We start from the raw sequence: 23,819 nt of genomic DNA on the forward strand, positions 1-23,819 counted from the left end.
GTTGTAGAGCCTGACAGCAGCAGGAAAGAAAGAGCTGCGGAATCTCTCCTTCACACAGCGAGGGTGAATCAGTGTGTGACTGAAGCTGCTCTCCAGAGGGGACAGTGTGTCCCTGCAGGGGGTGAGACTCATCGTCCAGCATAGATGTTAGTTTAGCCAGGACCCTTTTGTCCCCCACCCCCTGCACTGAGTCCAGAGGACAGCCCAGGACCGAGCTGGACTAATTGATGATCTTGTCCAGCTTCTTCCTCTCCCTCACTGTGATGCTGCTGCTCCAGCAGACCACACCATACATGACGAGTCATTTTTCAACTAATTTCTAGCAGAAAAGTAATCCTGCTTGTGTCTATCAGAGCCTCGTCGAGAACCCTGGACTAATCTCAGATGTACATTAAATATGCTAACCACTATGAAGCCCTATTATTGTGACTGGACAACTGGATGGAGTTTAGTTAAACCGAATGTAAATTACATCAAGTGAAACAAATTGGCAAATAAAGTCACAGGTGGAAAACGTGCTCAGATACTTCGCTTAAGTAAAAGTAACAATAGGCTACCAGGGTGTAACTCTTGTTTAAGTGTAAACCCTACACTCAAAATTCTGCTTCACTTCAAAATAATCTACCTCCTGGATACAAAGAGAGTTTTATTTTGAAGCTCCATCCATCTACTTCCGTGTTTGCGTCTCAACATCCTGCGTGCTTCTTGCCGTTGCTGCACACTACAGAGTGTCTTGTGGCTGCTGTTTTGAAATAAATAACCATGTCTCTTGAGGTGGAATCCGCAGAGTAAGTAGTCTGGTTAATTACGATTAAAGCAGGACACTCTGCAATAAATCATAGACTAATAGCTTAACATTTTATCATAGTTTTTGTCAATGAGGCCTGTCTCATCCTTTGCTGCTATCCACTAGCGTTAGCGTGCTAAACTTGCTATTAAGCTAACTTAACAGCCAACCCCATACGTGCTGTCTGGTCCTTTTTTTTAGCGAAATGACTGTAATTTTATTACAAAGTGTTGCCGTGTTATTTCAAACTCTCCTAGTAACTCCCGGGAGGGGTTAAATTAAGTTAGTATTAGCTAAACTGCCAGTTGGGAGATTGTGCCCTAACCGCGGAGGTAAAACATTGAAAGGGATATGTTCATATTCAGAAGTCAGTCGATTGTTGCTTATATTACTATTGTTAAATGTTCAACTAACACCAAACTATGACTCCTTATGTAACACATTGGAAGTGGAATTGTTTCGGCTGAGCTATCTTGCAACATTTGTTTATGCAAAAGAATTAAGTAAATTATGTTTTCCACAGCGTGATCCGTCTTATTATGCAGTACTTAAAGGAAAATAATCTGCACCGGACTCTGGCCACCCTGCAGGAGGAGACCACAGTGTCTCTGAACACTGTGGACAGTATAGAGAGCTTTGTGGCAGACATAAACAGCGGCCACTGGGATACTGTCCTGCAAGCCATCCAGTCCCTCAAGCTGCCAGATAAGACCCTGATAGACCTTTATGAACAGGTGAGGTTTGGATAAATTTTGCTCAGGCAGGGTTTTGATATCCTCCCGCATTTCCATTTCATCCATAAGAAATCTGAGGAGATATTGCTTTGTTTTATTTTCTCCCTAGTCTGCATTTTCTTTTGATTTCCAGATTAAATTCACCAGTTGTTTAGACGTGGATCACGTCTGAAGTCACGTTTTTCAATCTGAATATCTGTGTTGTTTCCTGACCAGGTGGTGTTAGAGCTGATAGAGCTGAGAGAGTTGGGTGCAGCCCGTTCACTCCTCCGACAGACCGACCCCATGATCATGCTGAAACAGACCCAGCCAGAGAGATACATCCACCTGGAGAACCTGTTGGCCCGTTCCTACTTTGATCCCAGAGAGGTGAGTCCAAACTAAACTACAATTTGTGGAACTGGTCATTTGGGGTTTTTTGCTTCTACTTTAAGGCTGTTCTGCCAGACCTTTCAGCTGGGTCATCATTAGAAAGTCATGTTTTTACATATGCTTTAGGCAGAAGCAGCAAGCAAGGGACTCTTTTACTATTATTACTCCAAGATTAATTAAAAAATCGGGTAATATTTTTTGTTTTAATCAAAAAGCAATTGTAATTACATGAAAGAAAGAGAAATAAGACGTGTCTTGAATGAACCACATATTATACTTTGATTGCAGTGAGCAGGGTCAGCAGGTGTAAGGCAACCTGACACAAAACATATTGGCTAAACTCTAAATATTGCTGAATATTTGAATGATTCCAGTTGTGTTGCTTGTTGTCCAGGCATACCCAGACGGCAGCAGCAAGGAAAAGCGACGGGCGGCCATCGCCCAGGCCCTGGCAGGGGAGGTCAGTGTGGTGCCACCTTCTCGTCTCATGGCTCTGCTGGGGCAGGTAAATGATCAAGAAACCTGTAGGTGTGATGAGTGTTGTTCTTTGCTAAGACACTCAGCACAAAGTAAATAATTTGCTTGTCAGTCCTGACATTTTTTCTAATGATGATGATTGTTCAGTCTCTGAAGTGGCAGCAGCATCAAGGCCTCCTGCCTCCTGGTATGACCATTGACTTGTTCAGGGGTAAAGCAGCTGTTAAAGATGTGGAGGAGGAGCGCTTCCCCACCCAGCTCAGCAGACACATTAAGGTATCCACACTGTCCCCAAGTATGGATCATAGAAAGCAACCTTAATGAGTTGCTTCACTGATCCAGACATTTAAATTTATTAATTTGAGCTATCATTTTATGACTTAAATATTCTGTGTGGTCTGATGTCGCTTGTTTATCTACCCTGCACAGTTTGGACAGAAGTCTCACGTGGAGTGTTCCCGATTTTCCCCTGATGGTCAGTACCTGGTCACTGGCTCAGTGGACGGCTTCATCGAGGTCTGGAACTTCACTACCGGGAAAATCAGAAAGGTATCCAAAAGAAAGGCGCATAGACAAGACTTACATTTACACTTTGTGACATTCAGTGTTTCCGATTGACGTCTGTGGACTTGAAGTGATCCAAACATTGTTTCCATGCATTGTGTCATGCAGGATCTGAAGTATCAGGCTCAGGATAACTTCATGATGATGGATGATGCCGTGTTGTGTATGGGCTTCAGTCGAGACACAGAGATGTTGGCCACCGGAGCTCAGGATGGAAAGATCAAGGTAGACTGTAAACATCTACACTATTTCTCTCATGACTCTTACACCCTTGTTACTTTTACAGCTAAATATAACAGATATCAGCTTCTGAGGTGCTGCTTTATGGATGCTGGAAAAACATAAAGACATATTTATTGTCTACCAGAGCACAGTGCATGCCGCAATGTGTGTTTTTCTCCGAAGTCAGAGATCAATTACATTCTTGTTCTTTCACTGCAGCATTTTTAATGATTAGATGCTAAAATCACAACAAAATCCCATTTATTTCTCAACATATATATATATATATATTTTACAAATTCTATGTAAAAAAAAAATTGTCCATGATATTCTTGTGCAACAGGTCCTCATCTACCTCTAACAATTTTCAAGTTGTTTTATTGCAGTATTTTTAATATACTGTGTGCTAAAGTCATACACATTATATACATTTGGGTCAGTAAAAAATTTAATGGGCTGGTGTATTTTTCAGTATTTTTCTAATCTGAAATTCACTTTCAATATCACTTTATTATTGTTTTGGATTTTGGGGTACAAGAATATAGTGTGTGATTATTGGACATTGTGCTATGGAAGTGAAACTGTTGTATCATTGAGAGACGAAGCTTGAGGTCTAAGATTCATTATTGAATCATATTATTTCCAGTTAACATAACCTTTGCCTCCAGGTGCAATGCTACAAAAACGAACTGAAGGAAGTTTGTTTTGTGTGTTAGGTGTGGAAGATCCAGAGCGGTCAGTGTCTGAGGAGGTTTGAACGTGCCCACAGTAAAGGAGTAACGTGTGTCAGTTTCTGTAAGGACAGCAGCCAACTCCTCAGTGCCTCCTTTGACCAGACGATCAGGTAAACTCCCATCTGACCCAGCACCTTCAGCCTGTATTCTCTTCTTAACAATTGATGGTTTTAGTTGCTTTTGCTTTTTTGCCCTTTACTGAACTTTTTTTTTAGGCCTGACAAGTAATAAATTTTTTTTTTGTTTTGCCTAAGAATCCACGGCCTGAAGTCAGGTAAAACTCTGAAGGAGTTCCGCGGTCACTCTTCATTTGTGAACGAGGCCACCTTCACTCCAGATGGCCACCACATCATCAGCGCCTCCTCGGACGGTACAGTCAAGGTGATCAAAGAAGCTGCTCTTCCCATTACTTTCTCTTCTCTGAAACTACACAGTAACACATGTTGAGCCATGTGTGTGTGACGGGTGTCTCATCTCGCTGTGTTCGACCTGCTTCAGGTATGGAACGTGAAGACCACTGAATGCACCAACACCTTTAAGCCTCTGGGCACATCAGCCGGCACCGACATCACCGTCAACAACGTCATCCTGCTGCCCAAGAACCCAGAGCATTTTGTAGTGTGTAACCGCTCCAACACGGTTGTCATCATGAACATGCAGGGACAGGTGAGTTTAGATCACAACTGCACCAGACAGTCCAGCAGGAAACCAGAGCCCAGTTTTAGCCATGAGTGGTTGGTGGTTTTTTTGGTTTTGTTCTTGTGGCATGATTTATTGTCACTCTGAGTTCATAATCATTTTCATAACCTCTTCCATACATGCATTGCGTGTGTTTGAATGCCCTTGTGACCTTCCTTCCTTGTGCAGATCGTGAGGAGTTTCAGCTCCGGTAAGAGGGAAGGCGGTGACTTTGTGTGCTGCACCCTGTCGCCCCGTGGCGAGTGGATCTACTGTGTGGGTGAAGACTTTGTGCTCTACTGTTTCAGCACGGTCACAGGCAAACTGGAGAGAACGCTCACGGTAAGTTGCTGTGTTCTGAGCGCAGCTCAAAGTTTCCAAAAAACACATTGCCTCCTCTGCTTCTGCTCCAACAAGGTCTCACTGTAAAAGATCACAGAGTAAAATCTAACCCTTTATCATCTTTGCTGTATTTTCCCGTAGGGCAAAAAGAACAATTAGTTTAGCCAAAGATGCACACACTAAGGTTCAGGGTTTGCAGAATTTAATTTTATGTTTTAAAGGTTAAGAATATGCTTTCATTTGAACATAATCCTTGGAAGAAAAAATGCTTGACTTTCAACATCATCTGTTGTTTCAATGACACAATCACTCAGGTGACCCAACAAATCCTTTAATATTTGAAATGAAATGATCCCGTCATATTTGTTGTCTCCTGGAATTGACAAGCATTAAATCATCATTCTCAGCGCAAACAAAACAAAGTTAATATGAACAGCTGGAAGAATAAACAAAATGACAACATACATTGATCAGCCAAACGTTAAACCGCCTGCCTTGTACTGTGTCAGGCCCCCTCATGCTGCCTGAACCTCCATTATTGCTGTGAAGAAAACATAAACATTATTTTTTAACAGTTGAGGTATGAGAATAAAGGCTTCGTGTACCTCATGTTTCCTCCTTCCAGGTCCACGAGAAGGATGTGATTGGCATCGCCCACCACCCCCACCAGAACCTCATCAGCACCTACAGTGAGGATGGCCTGCTGAAACTCTGGAAACCCTGAGGTGCTGATGCCAGTCTGAGATTGGACTTTCTCACACAGCAGCTGCTCTCATCACTCTGGACACTGCTCTGCCATTTTGTTTTTGTCCTTTTACATCGCTGGAGAAATCTTTCCTCTTTCAGCTCAATGTGAACTGAAGGTTTTGATATACATGATGGTCTCAGTAACATCAGAAATTTTATATATTCTTTTTTTTTTTCCTTTAACCCACCAAAGCCATACAAGTGAATATTGGCAAGCAATCGAGTGTTTACACAGAGGAGCCTTATTTACTGGAACTTGCAAGTCAACTGTTTGTCCAACAAAGATAGGATTTAAAGTTATCTTGCACAGAAACATCATTTACTTTGCTTGTATCCAATTTATGAATTTGTTTGAGCTGGTGTCATGTTGTATGATTTTGGAAACGCTTCAAAATGTGAACCAGAAGTGATGATGAGAAAAACTCAGTCACTGTCTGTTACACATATTGAGAGAGACGTGTCCAGATTTGTCCATATTTTTTAAAAGTCCAGTATTCATTTATCCATGATGCCGTTTCAGCCACAGTTAAAATAAATGAGGTCCTGCTGCTCAGCACCAGAGCTTTACAGCAGTAACGTCTTTCAGAGAGGAGAGGAGTGTAGAGGCTAGACTCAGTTCTTGTTTTTCAAATTTCAATAATTCTTTTGTAAATATTTTTTTTTTTATTTGCATTTTTTTTGTTTTTTTTCCAAGAAGACCTGGTTAAATAGTATGTTTTTTGTGTCTTTTTCTTCCACTTACAACTGAATCTTTTGTTTCCTGAAATTTATTCAGAATCAAACAGTAGATTCAGCTAAAAAAAATAAAATCATTGTCAGGCATTTTCTCCCACTTTAAGTACATGCATTTTGCTGGTTGTACACATTTCCTATTAATATGTCTGTCTGTTCCATTAAAGCTGTTTAACCAGAACAGCGAAATGAGCATCTTTAAGTTGTTTTTGTTGTGAATCTGAACCTTAAGGAGAATATATAAACATTTTTCAGCATACAGTCATTACTGAACTCCCAGCTATGTATGCTGACTCTGTTTCATAGAAAGAGGGAGGGTTGACTGAGTTTGATCCCTGAATAAACTCTGCAGAGTGGAGGGTCAAGTCAGCAAGCAAGATGCCAGGATTTTCATTACCTCTTCAAAATAAAAGCACACATTCTTCACTTCACATCTCTGCCACCCCATTTTCAAACTTGCTCCTAAGAAGTATCTGGCAATCAGTAGATAAAGTGGAAACTGTTAAAATGTTTAAATGTTAATCTCCAACTTGACCAATTTTCATGGTTGATGAAGCAAAGGTGAAAATTTGTCTGAAATCTTTGTTAGATAAGTTTCCCAGTAAAACTCTCCTTATTACAGTGTCTATAAATAAGACTCTTAAATTATAATTTAAGTATCCAACAATTCTTCGCCTTGATATACCTGAACATTGCAAACTTTGTCCATAAGATGTTTTTAGGCTTTCTATATTGTACTGTACGGGTGAAAACAATCATACCTTATACTGGGACTGCAGCCAATAATTTCCCAAAGCTGAATATGGTGTCTTCAAACTCTGATTCATCCAATCATCCAACTAAAGCTTAGATATGTTCAGTTTCATTTCATATATGTTGTAAAAACAGCAAATCTTTTGAGAAGCTTAATCCAAACGCATTTTACTTGAAAAACTAAAGCCAGTAGTTTCACGTAATTTTCAACTACTTAACACTCAGTTTTGTTTAAATTCTTTTTTTACTCCAAAATGTACTACACGAAAACACAGCTTTTATTTTTAAAATCTGTGATGGAAAGTTGTTTTCACGCTGTGGGTGACATGAGGGTGTTGCAGAGCAGCAGGTCATAGAGGTTGAATGAGTGTTCAGTGTTGAAGGGGTTTCTGCTGGGTAGAGTTACTATGGCAGGAGCTCTGCAGTTTATTCTGCTCTTTTCTCTGCATTGTGGATCTTTTGTCCTCATTTCAGCCAGACCCGATGGAGACACGGCTGCTATGGGCTCAGATGCACCTCTATCTGCAGGAAAGACCAACACCACCGAGGTTCCCGCCACATACTTCACAGCCAAGTCGACAAGTAAACCTGCAAGAACCACCACAGCTACTGAACATCTGCCTGAAGACACAAGTAAAGCAGCAAAGACTGGAGCGCCTAAAAAAGAAAGAGAAGAAGATGGTCCTTTGGAATTAGGTGAGGATGTATGTTGGAATTTGAATTTTGTTTGTTTGAAGCTCGCTTGTGTCAGTGGTATCCACTAATGAGTGATTAAATGAATCTCTAAAACACTGTAACATTACTTTATAGTTTTTAATATCGTGATCATATTATAGCCTTAGAAATTTTGGAAAGATCTTAATCAGGACAGAAATGCTGATCTGCTTAAGTGCATCTTTTATAACCTAACTAATTGTTTCTACTCTAAAGGGTTTCAATGCAATCAAGAATAATCTCCCCCAAGAACTTTATTTTGAAGAGTAAATGTGTTGTTGAGTTTTTTAGAAAATTCAATAGATGTGCAAACACAGGGCTGGTGGTGTTTGGGGAATAAGAAATATGCCTCAGACTAAACCCCAGTACATCAAAGGCTTCAAAGGTCCATGACCCATTGATTAGGGAGCTGCAGTTAAAGATGAAGCCTCAGGGCTACAAGTCAAAGAATCTTTTATGGTTCTTCAAAGTTGGATAGAGAGCACGCTGGCCAATCAGAGTCAGTGTCCGAGGGTTGGGGGAGGGTGTTTCACATTCTAACGTTTCTGTGCGTTTTCTACTGATGAAAACCATATGGGCTGTGTGCCTCAATCAAAGAAGAAGAAGAAGAAGACCCTTTGCCTTCCTCAAAACCAATTGTGTGGCATTGCTCCTGCAAGCATTAATTCAGCTGGACACTCACTGACGCTGTGGCTGCAGCCAAGTGGCTGTGATGTAAACAGATGGAAACATCTGCAGCCAAAAACCTCCAGCTCAGCAGCATTTACATTCACTTATATTCATCCAGTCTCACATCTGAAAGGTGGTTTGTTCTGCCTCCCCATGGTATCCTCTGCTTGTGGTAAAGGAGGCCGTTAAAGGAGTAGTTCTGCATTTTGAAAAAAACAAACATCCTTTCTTTAAAAACTTTCTTAGTTAGGCAAGAAGATTGATACCTCTCTTGTGTATTTACTTTTAATATTAAGTTACAGCCAGCAGTTGGTTACCTTAGGTTAGCATAAAGACAAGGAAATAAGGTGCAAAATGCACTCACTGACAATTATGATGTTTCACCCCTTTTAATAGCATCAGATAGCAACAGTCGAGGAAAGAAACATCTGTTACTATCTGAGCTGCCTGGGTTATTTTCCTTTTAAGTTTTATAGCAAAATATATAACTAATCCACTAAGTCCAAAGTCTATGAGGTATCCATGTTGTCTACTGTGTATTAAATGGTTTGCATCTTTGTAGAGCGGAGGTCCACCAGGAGCATTAAGGTAGCAAAGAGACCCAAAACAGTCCAGAAGAAACCCAAACTCATCACCAAGAAGCCAAAGGTTGTTAAGGAAGCCAGACCTCAGGTTAAACAAAGTGTGAGCCGATCAGTTGCCACGGAGACAGTTTCACGTATGTATGGGCATCAGCCCTGATGTATACAGTATGTCAGCCCAGCAGGGGTCAGGTATTAGTAGCAAATAGTTTTAAGTGCTTTCATTAGCTGTGGGGTTTACTGTCACAGGACAATTCAAGTAGTTTCATCTTTTGACCCTTTCTACACCATGATATAGAAGTGTAAAGAGGAATTTGAATTTCACTGAGACACACTGCAAGAAAACCCACTCATGAAAGTACCAAACAATAAAACTATTTGCTAATTTAACACTAAATTCAGGCCCAGATCTGGTTCCTGCATGTAGTGGCAATACATACTGTATCTACAAACATGTATATTATAGTAAGACAATCAATTCACTCTGCTGCTTCCCTACAGTCTCAAAGAGAAGTACAGAGTCACCACAGATGAATCTCTGAAAAAGTGTTGATTAGAAGACTAGGAACAGGGATGTGTTGTCACTTAGCATGTAGCCTACATTGCGCTGTGGAATAAGTATATCTTTCTGATACAAAGTTATTTTAATATTTTTAATGTCCTATTTTGTGAAAATGTAGTCTTTTCAGTTTTCTGGATCTGGTAACAAAAAGGTTGAATACAGGTATCTTTTAACTAGAGAAGTTTTGACACTACTTGGTACTGGTTTATTCACCTTTAAAGTATCGAGTACTGATACACAGGGCTAGTCTTCGCTATTCGCTGGCCTCTGCAGATGTTGTAAATGTTTCCAGGACAGGACGAGGTTTCTCTCCAGCCAGTCTCTCTCTTTCTAAAACTTTATCTCACACAAACATAAGAATAGAATAAATAACAAGAGTATACTTTAAATTTTCAACGTGTGTTTGGTTTGCATGTCTCTGTTTTTCAGCCTCAGCTGTGTCTATATATCCTTTTAAATGTGTCCGTATGTGCATGTCAGGTTTTACCAATTCTTATAGTTGTATTTGTGTGTGTGTGTGTATGGATGTGTGGCCGTGTTTTACTCATGTCGTGGGGACGAAAACCTGTTTACACAGTTACACATGGGGACACACCTTCTCTATTGAGACAAAATGCAAGTCCCCATGATGTAAATGATTAAATGTTAGGGTGAAGACTTGGGTTAGGTTTAAGGCTAAAGGTTAGGGTTAGGCAAGTAAATGTAAGGAAATTAATGTAAGTCTATGTCATGTCCCCATAGGGCATGGAAACATAAACTGTGTATGTGTGAGTGTGTTTGTGTGTGTACTGGACCGGGAACTGAGTTGACTGAGGATGTGTGTGTATATAGAGTGTCTGTATATCTAATGTGTGTATGTACAGTAGATGGAAGCAGAGAGATTAGCTTAGCTTGTGGGGCCCAGCTAGAGATGAGTTGCTCTGTAAGCAGCTTGTCAAATCAAATCAGAACTGATGCTCATTAAAATTCTGGCCTGTGAGGTGCTGCTGGAGTTAAATTAACTGTGTGTGATATTCCAAGACAGAAAAGGAAGTAAAAGTGTGAAAAGTGTAGAAACCTCTTTTTACTACTGCTTCCTCCATAGATTTATAATGAAAGATGTGGAATTTTTTAAGTTGGTTCCCAGCCAACTTTGTACACAGTCAATGGTCTCAACTGGTACCTAATGTTTCCTCTTTTTTTGTTTGTTTGTTTGTTTGTTTGTTTGGGTTTTTTTGTCTGTATGAGAAGAAAGACAGCATTATTAGATGTAATGGGCTGTCACTTATAGCAGCACAGGTAGACTTCCCCCAGTGCGTAATATTATGAAAAGGTTAGCTGTGCAGGTGTTAGTCTGCGCACATCAGATAATCAGTAATGTAACCCAACTTATTTAATTTAGTCCCAATTTATAGATGTTCCCTAAATGCTACTTGTCAGCGCTAGCTTCACAGCTACTGGAGAACACACACAACAGGCAGGCCTGTGAGACAGAAGAGACGGAGAAATGTCAGCTTGGACTGGCTGCTGAGAGAAAAGTTATCACAAGGACAAACCCTGTCGGACATGTCTTTCCAGTTAAGCTTATTAACCCAGTGAGCTAAAGTTAGCTGGTTAAAACTGAGATTTTGTTGCAATACAGTTGAACTGTGTGCTAGTTTACTTGTTAACATGGCAAAGCAATACCAAATGTTGCTGTCATAATTTGTTGTTTGGCCCTAAACCTGTGCTAGCTTAATTAATGAACTCATTGCTCCCATATAGAGTCTGCTTCCATTAATCTCCTTAGTGAACCAGAGAGCTGTGAGTCTGTAACCATACTTAACTTCGAATTCTTTGGTCTAAGATATTGCATCGTCTCAGACTGACATAGTTTTCAACAAGTATTTACACTGCGACAGCTCAGTAGATGCCCTGAGTTTCAGTGATGGCTTTTGGTTTTGGTGTGCCACTGTAAGATCTTCAGTGGCCCCGTTTGGCTTCCCCTGTGAAAAATTTGTGGTTCTTTTTAAAGAAAGGAAAGAAGGCAAAAGGAGGAACGGGACAGACAGGGTTACTACAGTAGGACTGAGTGTCAGTCATGGTCTTTGTTTCTTACAAAAAAACATTGTTTAGAGGAAAAGGCATGCAACAATAAGGAAACTGAAGAATTCTTATCTACCCACAAAACCATACTTGTATTTGTTTGGATTTCAGGACCACCAAGTGCTAAGCGGTTTTGCCCCCCTGATTTATTTTCTCTCACAGTGACGTTTATTTACGTTTATTTATTTACCATCAGCTGCTTTAGTGTGCAGATTTTTCTCCTCTGGGTATCATTGTCAGTTTGCCAAGTCTCTCTGGGTCAGCTTCAGCAGTTTGTGGTTTGGCAGGAAACCAGCGGTCACCAGCAACAAAGAAAAGATTACTTTTTAAGAGAATGAGCGACATTTTGAGTCGCAAGCAGCTCAGTGGAGAGTCAGCTGGACTACAAGGCAAAAGGGGGATAGGGTCTGTAAAGGAAAGGCCACCTTCGTGTAGCATTAATTTATGCTACTTCTATACCTCTGACTGAGACTTTTTTTAGCAGCTTCCTGACAGGAAGAGGCAGTTTGAACCCTGCAGACAGTGTGAGTCTGTCTGAGGCTTTAATGCATCGGCAAAGGACACTGGACGGCTCTGAAGACATGTCCAAGAGGGTTGTACTTTCCCTGTTTCCTGCTGTCCTGTTTACTTCTTTTTCAGTTTGTTTCTTTGGCTTGTGTTGTACATCAATCCTGTGAGAACAATTTTGCTTAAATGAAAGTTTTAATACTTCAGTAAAAATAAATACTCAGATACACGTAAAGATCAGAAAGTAAAAACATCAAGTAATTTAATTTGAATAATTTTAATTACGAGCCCTCTTGTGGAGGCATCTGCATTTTCCATGTTTCTTCACTCATTTATCCAGTTTTTTTCTTTAACACCTCACCTGTCATTTGTCACATTACACTGTATGACTCTAAAAGTCTTTTCCTTTTTCCTCTCTTTTGAGTGATTTGGTTTGTACACAAAGGCTTTTGAAAATTGATCTTGTGATCTCAGAACTCACAAAGTCAAGTGTGTGTTCATATGTCATCCTATGCAAACATATGAAAGTATGCATAGCATGCACTGTACAACAGTATACTGCGGAGCAAAATGGACCGAGTTGCCAGATCCATGAGGGTTTTTTTTCCAGTAAAAAGTGAAATTTAAACAGATTGATTCAACTGAATTTCATCTTGAATCCAGAAATGAAACTAGTACCTCTGGAACACTGGCCTTTTCTTGCTTTGCTTTGACTGTCTACTATCTAATCATATTAAAATGTTGAATAAAATCCCTGTTGACTGTGTCAGAATGTCCACCGCTTGGTCTGGAGTCACTGAAGGTCAAAGACACTCAGCTAAGAGCATCGTCATATAAGCGAAGAGGTCTGGGCCCTCACCGTGGTAGACTCAACATTCAGGTACCAGCACAGACCACCAGCAAACCAAAGATCTGTCACACTATACCTATTGAGCAGAAGTATCAGTGTGCTTCTTTGGTGGATTCTGTTTGCGTTGCAGTCTGGGATAGACGATGGTGACATCTACGATGGAGCCTGGTGTGCTCAGTACAGAGACCAGAAGCAGTGGCTGGAGGTCGACGCCCTGCGACCGACTCGCTTCACTGGCGTCATCCTGCAGGGTCGCAACTCTATCTGGAGGTCAGGGCTGAAGGTTCAAGAAAATGTAGTGTCAGAGTAAACACTGGGAAATGGAGTTTTAGAGTAGAATTAAAATAGAATTTTCAAATCACTTCTTTAAGATATTATGATATTTAAAGGTGCAGTCTGTAAGATATCACCAGAATTTCATTATACAAACATTCAAAATTTGAACATCAATTGTATGTGAAGAAACAACAGACGCTGATGTTATGTCAAAGACGTCTGTCTTGTGTATCAAAAATATCAACTGAAGTTAGCATGCTAACCAGCTAGCACCGACCCCACCTGTCTGTAATACCGCTTTGCATCTCTAGAGGCCTCCGTAGTTTGAGCTGGGAGATGAATACGGAAAGCGGTGAGCTCTCAATTTTCACAAGCTCTCTTAGTTTTTAGTACGTAAACACAACAAACTCACAAAAATATCAATTAAAGGAAATATTCTTATACCTGTTTTCCTTACTTAACAGAAAAATGCAGCTACTGAGTCTCTCTCTTTGAACTGAACTAAGGTGTGCTTAACTGCCTTGATAACTCTTCTTAAACACACTTATACAAATGAGACATGAACAATATAAAACTCACTAAAATCATCCTGGTTTGTCTTTCCACAATCACCAGTTTGGTCGAAATAAATTTCAATTCACATATGAAAATATTCTGGCTCTGGACACCATGTTCTTCCTCTGCTGATGCCCGACACACCTCTGCTGCTTCACCTCCCTCCTGTCCCCATCTGCCTTATCCGTCATAGGCCTCTGAAATCTGTCTCTAATAACACAAAACAAATTACTTGTCACATAAATATTGGGCATCCCACTGTATTTTTTGTTTTCTCTTGCTGAACCCCAGGTAATGTTGTTTGATTAATCCTAGAAATAGACCAATATGTAAGGTTTTTCTGTTGACCAAATATGATAAGATGTGTACTATAAAAATGCATGTGTCTCACTCACACACAGCTGGGACATAGTGCACACCTACAAGGTGCAGTTCAGTAACGACTCGCTGGTCTGGAAGCCATGCATGAACGGGAGCAAAGAGGCTGTGAGTGAACTTTGTGCTCTTCTTTCCCGACATTCAAACATTCTTGAGTTCTTTTAGTTTTCCACGCTGGTCTGGTACTCAAACCGCTGACATCCAGGTCTGAAAGTCCTTCGTGTGTCTCTCTAGGCTTTGGTTATGATCCTAGTAACAGCCAGAGGGTGAATTGCATTTGAAGACTTTGTTTTTCTCAGTTTCTTACAAAAAAGTGTGCCACATTTGCATGAGTTGGAAGTTGCAAGGAGCGGATAAGTTTAGGCTGGCAGAAAAGGGACTTACATAACGATCTCACCATATCTCCATGTGCTGCAGATATTTGAAGGCAACCAGGATTCAGAGACTCCAGTCCTCGCCCTTTTCAACACTTCCACAGTGGCCCGTTACATCCGGATCAACCCGCAGACCTGGTACCAGAACGGGACAGAAGGCGACATCTGCCTGAGAGCTGAGGTGCTGGGCTGCACACTCCCAGGTACAGGAAGCCAGCTGCTGGAAACAATGTTTTTAAAGGGATTTAACCTTTATATTTATATTATTAATATATATTTTTGCACTATGTTTGGTCACACACATCTTTTCCATTTCACAGATCCTAATAACATGTACGCATGGCAGACAGAACCAACAGGATCCAAAGACAAACTGGACTTCAGACACCACAACTACAAAGAGATGAGAAAGGTAAGACAGTCTGATGGATGGATGGATGGATGGATGGATGGATGGATGGACTTTATTGATCCCAGTGCAGCAGCAGCAATACACACAATAAGCTATACAAAATATGTTAAAAATAGCAACATCCAAAGCAATATAAAAAAGTGTATATACAACAAATTAACAGTGTAATGTTGTGCAAAATAAAGTAGAATGTAAATGATGTGAATGCGCTCATGATCACAGCAGTGGATTTAAAGTAGAGGAAACTGAGGATGAAGTTCTTTCATCTCCTTACTGAGATTTAACTTAACTCAACATTTTTTTTGCCAGTAAATGATTTTATAAATGAAATTGCAGCCCCGTGTTGACGAACCTGCCAGCTTTTGGTTTTTGCAGTGAGTTTAGGAAGCTCCCACAGTGTGTGTGGTCTGGTCTCAGTCTGACGAGAAAACAAATATCATGGAAGGTTTCGCTCCCTTGTGGCAGCGTCCTCGCTACCACTGGTCTGTTTGGAGACACCGTCCTGCTCATGCCGGTCAGAAAACCACCCCACAGAAACAAAACACACGGCCATATTCCTCATGTGGGCTTGAGTGCAAGTTTCTGAAGCCAGCTGGGAGACATGCCACCCCTAATAATGTCAAATCAATCATTTGTCTCCTTGAGTTTCTGCTCTGTAAGGGGCTATCAAAGCATGATGAATTTATGATATTTTCATGTAAATCAGTAATCAATGACTGAATGCTTTTTAGGCACAAATATTTAACAGTAACTTGATTTACAAGTCTTTTGTTAATGAATGAACAGATTCAAAATTAGTGTCTGAGCCAGTAGAATTCTGAGCATTTTGTTACTTTGCATGCTGTTTTTTTTTCCCCCACACATTTTCATCAGTCAATCAAAAGATAGGAGAAGACATGCAGAATGAAGGAGGAATCTGTAAAAACCAAGTCCACCGTCGTGTCAGGGAATTCCAGCTGTGTACGACGCATACAGAAACTGATCCTGAAACATTTTCCTGATAGCAAAGCCAGGGTGTTTGTACCGTCTCACAAACTCCTCTCTCGTTATGCTGTGGTTGTAGTGTCTTGAGCAGTTCTCTCTGAATGACTACTGTTGTTTCCCAGCTGATGAAGTCAGTGAATGAGGCGTGTCCTGACATCACCCGCATCTACAGCATCGGGAAGAGTTACACGGGTCTCAAGCTCTACGTCATGGAGATCTCTGACAACCCTGGAAAACACGAACTGGGTGAGACACACTGCAGACGGATGTGTTTCGAAAAAAGCTTGTTACAAAGGGAAAATCTGGTTCTAAATTTCACCATAGTTTTATATCTAAAGTGTGGGAAGATCCTGTTGCTAAATTTTCATCCACCACAAACCAAAACTTGTCCTGACCTTTTAGAAGCTGACATTTTTTGTGGCTAATTTCTCATGAAACTCATTTCAGTTCATTTCAGTCTTTCACAATAAGGCCCATCGTATTTTATGTGTTCTTTTAAAAATGAAGGGTCAATGAAATTCTTTTTGAACTGAATCTGAAGTCTTGCATGTGCTGTACTGTGCTCCAGGAAATGGGCCCAGATGCTGTGCGATCACACAGTAACCTGAGGGGTGTGTGGGGACACCCACAGTGGCTGCCACTGTCTCCCAGCCCTGCAGGCCTACACAGACAGCACTGCGCACTGTGTGAAACATTCACTGATACAGACCAGAGTCTCTGTGCATTTGCTCTGAGGTGTACAAATGTTCTCTTTGCCCTCCTCAGCTTTTCCCGCCAAAAACACACAGTGGAGAAGGCAGCAGAGCAGAGCAGAAGGTCCATTCAGCCTTTCAGATTTCAGTTATCAAACGTAATCTCCTCACAGGTGCCGGAAAACTCCAGCGAAGGATGTTTCAGCTGGTTTACAGAAACATGTGATCCTTCAACTTGTACAACAAAGCAACACAACAAGCTTTTAGGACTTCTGTCTAGTAGGGTTGCATAGAATGTACTGAAACCGCAAAAAACAAATAATAAAAAAACACATCTGCAGACAGATTTTAACTTAACAGTCAGATTTTTTTTATTTTTAAAAATGTTTACTTATGTGTTCTGTGACTTTTTTTGTACCAGCAGGTTGTTAATTAAAAAAAAGAAAACAATGAACTTCTTTTACTTTTTACCATAGTATCCAAAGAGATATCATTTTTTATACTGGTATTGAAGTTTAAAATTCAGGTGCTGCGACAACTTTACAGTCTAGAGAATCCGATGTCAGGACAAATGCAGCCTTTTTTAGCCTTTAGTATGTCAGTTTTTTCATCTGCAAAGTCCGTCAGCTGATTTTAGTTTTCTATTTTTCTTCAAACTTGGTCTTTTTTTCCCCCAGAAACCAGTGCTGCATTAGTGCGATCTTCTGTTCCATAAACTCAAAGAATCTAAATAAGCATGAATTTTCTGACTGCACAGAACTTGTGAAGCTCACCTCAGTGTTCAGTGTTGTGTTAGGAGGAGCGTGAGCTGAAACTCCTCCTCATAAACAGCTGTGAGGAGGATGTGTGAGATTTCAGAGCAGCCTGTCAGTGTGTACACGCCAAACAGGAAACAGGTCAGTGAAAGAGGCTGTAGAGGACGTGTTGTGAAAGCACAGCTCATAGCTTCATGGAGGAGTGAAGATTTTCTAAATGCTGGCTGATTGATAGGATACTCTCTGTAAACGAATGATTTCTAGTAAAGTAACACTACATGCTGATGTGATTATACTATCTCGTAAATGTCAGCTGATGCAGCATGCTGCTTCCTCAAAAGGGGGGGAGGTTGAGGTTTATAGACACACTTTTTCCTCTGTTTTACCTCATTTTATACTGGAAAGACAATTAACATTAACATCACATAATAGGCGGCACGGTGGTGCAGTGGTTAGCACTGTCGCCTCATAGCAAGAGAGTTCCAGGTTCGAATCCCGCTCTGGGCCCTTCTATGTGGAGTTTGCATGTTCTCCCTGTGCCTGCGTGGGTTTTCTCCGGGTACTCCGCCTTCCTCCCACAATACCAAAAACATGCACATTAGACTAACTGGCTACTCTACATTGCCCCTAGGTGTGAGTGTGAGAGTGTGTGGTTGTCTGTCTTTGTGTGTTGGCCCTCTGATTGACTGGCGACCAGTCCAGGGTGAACCCCGCCTCTCGCCCGTAGTCAGCTGGGATAGGCTCCAGCTCCCCCGCGACCCTGACGGATAAGCGGTATAGAAAATGGATGGATGTCACATAACATAATACACACGTGTCGAAGTCAAGGCCTGAGGGCAAAATTCAGTCAAATTCCACCTCACTTTCTGTGGTCAACGAGAGCTTGAAAATAATAAAATTTGCACAACACAATTCCATGTTGTGTACAGAAGTTCGGTGCTCATAAACTACATGTTCCAAAATGCATCCTCATTTCTAAGATAAAAGTGAGTTTGATGCCCCTGATATGATCAGTGCTCTTAACTGCATCCCTGTGTCTGTGTTTGTGCGCCCCCTGCAGGAGAACCAGAGTTCCGATACGTTGCAGGGATGCACGGGAACGAGGTGTTGGGCCGAGAGCTTCTGCTTAACCTGATGCAGTACATATGTCAGGAGTACAAACGCGAAGACCAGCGCGTCGTCCGCCTGGTCAAAGAGACTCGTATCCACCTCCTGCCGTCCATGAACCCTGACGGATATGAGATGGCCTTTAAAAAGGTGCCCGGAAATGCATTTAGTGTCCACAGTGTTTTGTAATCTCCGTGACGGCTCCAGGTTTAGTTTGGTGACCGTAACGTAACAGCAGAAGCCCTGTTCCGCTGTCTGTCCTCCACAGGGCTCAGAATTGGCAGGTTGGGCCCTGGGTCGTTACAGCTATGAAGGCATCGACATGAACCACAATTTTGCTGATCTCAACTCAGTGATGTGGACCGCCATCGAGCTGGAGACGGACCGGTCGAAACTCATCAACCACTACTTTCCCATCCCTGAGCAGTACACCTCCGAGGAAGCTTTTGTAAGGTTTACACAGTCAGGGTGACATGAATCTGCAGCATGTCCCTAATTCTCCTGGTTTTGTTCTCAGAAACATCTCATGTTTGGTATTTAGGGTGACATGAACACGTGGACGGCTTGCTGTTTATAAACCACGTGGATCTTCTGCTCTTTCCAAACACGTGTCAGCTGAGTCGTCTGACTGTGTGTGTTTTTTCTCTTACTACAACACCGACTCCAACTTCAGGTGGCGTCAGAAACCCGAGCCGTCATCAACTGGATGCAGAACATCCCGTTTGTTCTCGGTGCTAACCTGCATGGAGGAGAGCTGGTGGTCACGTATCCGTATGACGGGACACGGGATTGGGCACCTCGCGAGCACACACCCACTCCTGACGAGAGCTTCTTCCGCTGGTTGGCTACAGCTTACGCCAGCACCAATCGGGTTAATCCTTCTTCTCCTGCTGCTTCCTGCCCTCATTTTTAAACCTCGGGAAGGCAACTGAATGATGTTCGTGTATCTTATTAAACCAGGTGATGTCCAACCCAGACCGACGGCCCTGTCACAACAAGGACTTCCTCAGATACAACAACATCATCAATGGAGCTGACTGGCACAACGTACCTGGAAGTAAGTAAGTGTGTGTTTTTCAAAGCACACCTAAAGAGAACACATTGTTGTAATTTGTATCAGTGATCTGTGTGTAATCCTTACCAGACCCACAACAGTGTCTGAATAAGAGGCTCTTCACCAGTCTGTGTATATGTAAGGATTCTGCTGGGTCTATTCGATATTGGAATCTAAAAAAGAAACTGTGCTTACCTGAGATACCCAAAGTCACATGCAGTACACCCTGATGGGAGACAGCTATCTGTCTGCAAGACTCTGAAGCCAGGCACAACCTAACTGCAGAGCTTTGGTTGTCCTGGGAGGAGGCAGCCTTGTGGAGCCTCAGATGCAAAAACAAAAAGACTTGATCCCCACCTCCAAGTATTGACTCCATGGCTAAGCAGTTAACTGAAGCCGAGCCCAGCAGAGACAATAAGCTAAACTGAAAAAATGTCCATCTCTGTATTTGTTGTTCTTTGCAGGTATGAATGATTTCAGTTACCTGCACACCAACTGCTTCGAGGTGACGGTGGAGTTGTCCTGCGACAAGTTTCCTCATGCCAGCGAGCTTCCTGTTGAGTGGGAGAACAACAGAGAATCTCTGCTGGTTTACATGGAGCAGGTCTGCCTGCGTTTCTGTTCATCTTCAGCTCCTCTTCCTGTCTTTGTAATTTCTCTGTTTGTCTCTTTATATCCTGCTGCTTGTAATTATTATTTAATTTCAATTTATTTATATAGCACCTTATACAATCAAAATGCTTTACAGAGACCCAGAGCCTGAACCCCCTCAGCAAGCAGACAGTGGCAAGGAAAAACTCCCTTTTAACAGGAAGAAACGTTGAGCAGGACCCGGCTCACAAGGGAGAACTATCTTGCTGATAGTCGGCTGTTTGGGGGGGTGGGGGGGGGGGGGGGGGGGTAGACAGGACAGAGAGGATGAAAGAGAGAGAGAGAGAGAAAGAAACATACATGCAGTAAACGTCATAAATTACAAAGGACAAACATGACAGGTTGTTATAATTGGAGTTCCGAAGACTATGTATTGTATGTATTTGTTTTTTAGCTGATATGTTGTTTAAGTTAGTTATAATAGCACTACGCAGAAGAACGACATGGGCAGATGTTGACAGTAGACATTGGGTTTGTCAGAGGGCCGGATGCAGTTCAACATGTAGATCTGGATGGAGAGAGACCTGCAGAAAGATACAGAGAGAGAAAGAAAGGGAGGGAGAGACACAAAACGACGAGAACTGGACACACAGTTAGTGACATAAAATAATAAATCATATGTTGATCTGATGAGGGGAGAGACGGGGAGAGGAAGAAGAGGAGAGGAGGTGGGGGAGTAGAGATGGTGGTGATATTGGAGAGGTGGGGGAACTGCTCGGTGGATCATGTTTGTGTCCCCCGGCAGCATGGGCCTATAGCAGCGTAGCTATGATCTGATCTTAAAAGTGGAGGTGGTGTCTGCCTGTCGAACCCAGATTGGCAGCTGGTTCCACAGTAAGGGTGTCTGATAGCTAAAGGCTCGTCCTCCCGTTCTACTTTTATGAATTCTGGGAACTGCAAGCAAACCTGCACTCTGTGATCTGAGTGTTCTATTGGGAACATATGGATGCACGTACCTCATTTATGTCCTTAAGACATGCCTGGAGTCTGACTAACGGCTCTGTTTCTTCAGGCTTTAAGGATAAGTACAGCTGAGTGTCATCAGCATAACAATGAAAGTTTATGCCATGTTTCTGAACACTGAGGCTAACCCTTAAATGTGAAGAGGAAACATCATTAACGTGAACAAAGTGAAGTCTATCTGATAAATATGATTTAAACCAGCCTAGTGCTGTCCCTGTGATCCTAGTCTCATGTTCTAATCTGTGTAATAAAATGCTGTGATCTACAGTGTTGAAAGCAGCACTGAGATCCAGTAGAACAAGTATGGAGACAAACCCGTGGTCCGATGCCATGAGGAGGTCATTTGTGACTTTAACCAGTGCTGTTTCTGTGCTGTGATGGGCTCTGAAACCAGACTGAAACATTTCAAAGAGACTGTTCCTGTGTAGGTGATCAATCAACTGATTTGCAACCACTCTTTCAAGTATTTTAGATAAAAACGGGAGGTTGGATATCAGCCTATAGTTTGCTAAGATGTCTGGGTCAAGTGAAGGTTTTTTAAGCAAAGGTCTGATAACAGCGGCTTTAAACGCCTGTGGTACATAACCTGTTGTTAAGGATAAGTTTATTTGATCTAAAAGGGAAACGCCAATCAAGGGAAAGACGTCCTTGAGGAGCTTAGTTGGGATGGGGTCTAAGAGACATGTAGTTGGGTTAGATTTGTTAATGCTGGAGGTCAGCTCGGGGAGGTCTATGGGCAGGAAGCTGTCCAGAGATGGATTAGGACTAAAAGAGGTTTCTAAAGATGGCAGTATATTGGCTATTGTGGGGAGATCTTTATTGATTTTTTTCTCTAATGTTAGTGATTTTATTGGTGAAGAAACTCATGAAGTCTTCACTACTAAGAGCTGCAGGAATACAAGGCTCAACAGAGCTGTGACTCTTTGTCAGCCTCGCCACAGCGTTAAAGAGAAAACGTGGGTTGTTCTTGTTTTGCTCTATTAATGATGAATAATAAGCAGTTCTGGCTTTACGAAGGGCCTTTTTATATGTCAATAGACTATCTTTCCAGGCCCTCTGGGATTCAGCTGATTTGGAGGAATACCACTTCCTCTCCATTCGTCTTGATGTTTGCTTCAGTGTTTGTATATTTGAATTATACCAAGGAGCTAGCCTCCTATGATTTTTAACCTTCTTTCTCAGTGGGGCAACCATATCTAAAACTGTGCATAATGCCGCTGCAGTGTTGTTGACAAGGCAATCAATTTCTGCAGGAGTAATATTTAAATCGGTACGCTCTGTTGTATTGGTATATGGTGCTGAAGGGAGCATATTATTCTTCATTCTGTTTTAAAACATTACTAGTCAGGTGAACATCCCGTCCTGAAAAAGGGAGTACCACATCTGACAGCAAGTTAGAGGATTTTTTTTATATGTTGCTTTTCTGACTCTGTGCAGCACCAATGACAGTGACCTCTGTTTTTTTGTTTGTCTTTTGTTTTTTCTCCAGGTCCACCGTGGAATTAGGGGTGTGGTCCGTGACAAAGACACAGAGGCTGGCATAGCAGATGCCATCATTAAAGTTGATGACATTGATCATCATATTCGATCAGGTATTCACATCGGCTATTAACCTGCTTAACCTGTACTCTTTTATTTCAGTTGATTTCATTGCATCCTGAGTGTTACTTCAGGTCACAGCTCACTGTCAGCCTCTCCTCTCTTTCCTTTTTCAGTTGCTGACGGCGACTACTGGCGGTTGCTGAATCCCGGTGAGTACCGGGTGACGGCCAGTGCAGAGGGCTACTACCCTTCCTCTCGCAACTGTCAGGTCATGTACGACCACTACCCCACAATCTGCGACTTCCGCCTCACCAAGATGCCCAAACAGAGACTAAAAGAGATTTTGGCGAAGGGAGGTAAACTCCCCAAGGACCTGCAGCTCCGGCTGCGCCAGCTACGCCTGCGTAAGCTCCGTGTTTCCACCAAGGTCATGAACCAGAGGCGTGCAGCTGCTGTAAAGCGGACGAAAAAGGTGTGATGATGGTAAAAAGATAATGAGAACAAAGCAGAACCTGGTTCAGGTACTCATCTTCACTGGATTCATGTCACTTTCTTCTTTTAAGTGCTGTTTGAAGAGTTCACCTTCTGCTGTGGAGCAGCACCTGAGGGAACCGCTTCTTTCTTAAGGCCACATTTATGGTTGCTGTTAAGTCACGTTTCAGTTCCCACAACACAATTAAATAAACTGTGGAGGCCATACCGACCTGTTTACAAAGGACAACTTCTTTATGTATGAAGAAACAAAAAGAAACTGGAATTAGTTTCCATCCATGTCTGTCCAGACTCATCTGTATCTGTATCTGTAATCATTGACAGAGAGCTTCATCACACGGTGCAACAACCTGAAGCTCAGCATCATCCAAACCAATCAGCTTCAAGTATGGATGCCACTGCTAAGAAACTACAAATTCTAAAACATGGACGTTTTGCTGTGGTATCAAATGAGATTCTTTCTTAAACAATTACTGAATCAATCAATTTAAAGTT

At 41.9% G+C, this 23,819-nt stretch overlaps 2 protein-coding genes across 2 annotated transcripts; both read left to right on the plus strand.

The window, feature by feature from the left end:
- The first annotated feature begins 632 nt into the window (after window positions 1-632).
- Window positions 633-6,578, plus strand: smu1a (SMU1 DNA replication regulator and spliceosomal factor a). Its single transcript, XM_046406872.1, has 12 exons — window positions 633-788; window positions 1,311-1,521; window positions 1,738-1,890; window positions 2,288-2,398; window positions 2,518-2,646; window positions 2,800-2,919; window positions 3,043-3,159; window positions 3,873-4,000; window positions 4,145-4,271; window positions 4,389-4,556; window positions 4,758-4,910; window positions 5,536-6,578. The coding sequence occupies exons 1-12, from the start codon at window positions 763-765 to the stop codon at window positions 5,632-5,634; spliced, it is 1,542 nt and encodes a 513-aa protein (XP_046262828.1). The 5' UTR covers window positions 633-762; the 3' UTR covers window positions 5,635-6,578.
- An 808-nt stretch (window positions 6,579-7,386) lies between these two features.
- cpxm1b (carboxypeptidase X (M14 family), member 1b) lies at window positions 7,387-23,812 on the plus strand. Its single transcript, XM_046407009.1, has 15 exons — window positions 7,387-7,838; window positions 9,088-9,243; window positions 13,010-13,119; window positions 13,220-13,359; window positions 14,322-14,406; window positions 14,716-14,875; window positions 14,993-15,084; window positions 16,191-16,314; window positions 18,576-18,772; window positions 18,891-19,070; window positions 19,296-19,493; window positions 19,583-19,679; window positions 20,141-20,280; window positions 22,780-22,882; window positions 23,006-23,812. The coding sequence occupies exons 1-15, from the start codon at window positions 7,550-7,552 to the stop codon at window positions 23,308-23,310; spliced, it is 2,376 nt and encodes a 791-aa protein (XP_046262965.1). The 5' UTR covers window positions 7,387-7,549; the 3' UTR covers window positions 23,311-23,812.
- Window positions 23,813-23,819: the final 7 nt, after the last annotated feature.

This window comes from Scatophagus argus, chromosome 12 (assembly GCF_020382885.2).
Source record: "Scatophagus argus isolate fScaArg1 chromosome 12, fScaArg1.pri, whole genome shotgun sequence".
NCBI lineage: Eukaryota > Metazoa > Chordata > Actinopteri > Scatophagidae > Scatophagus > Scatophagus argus.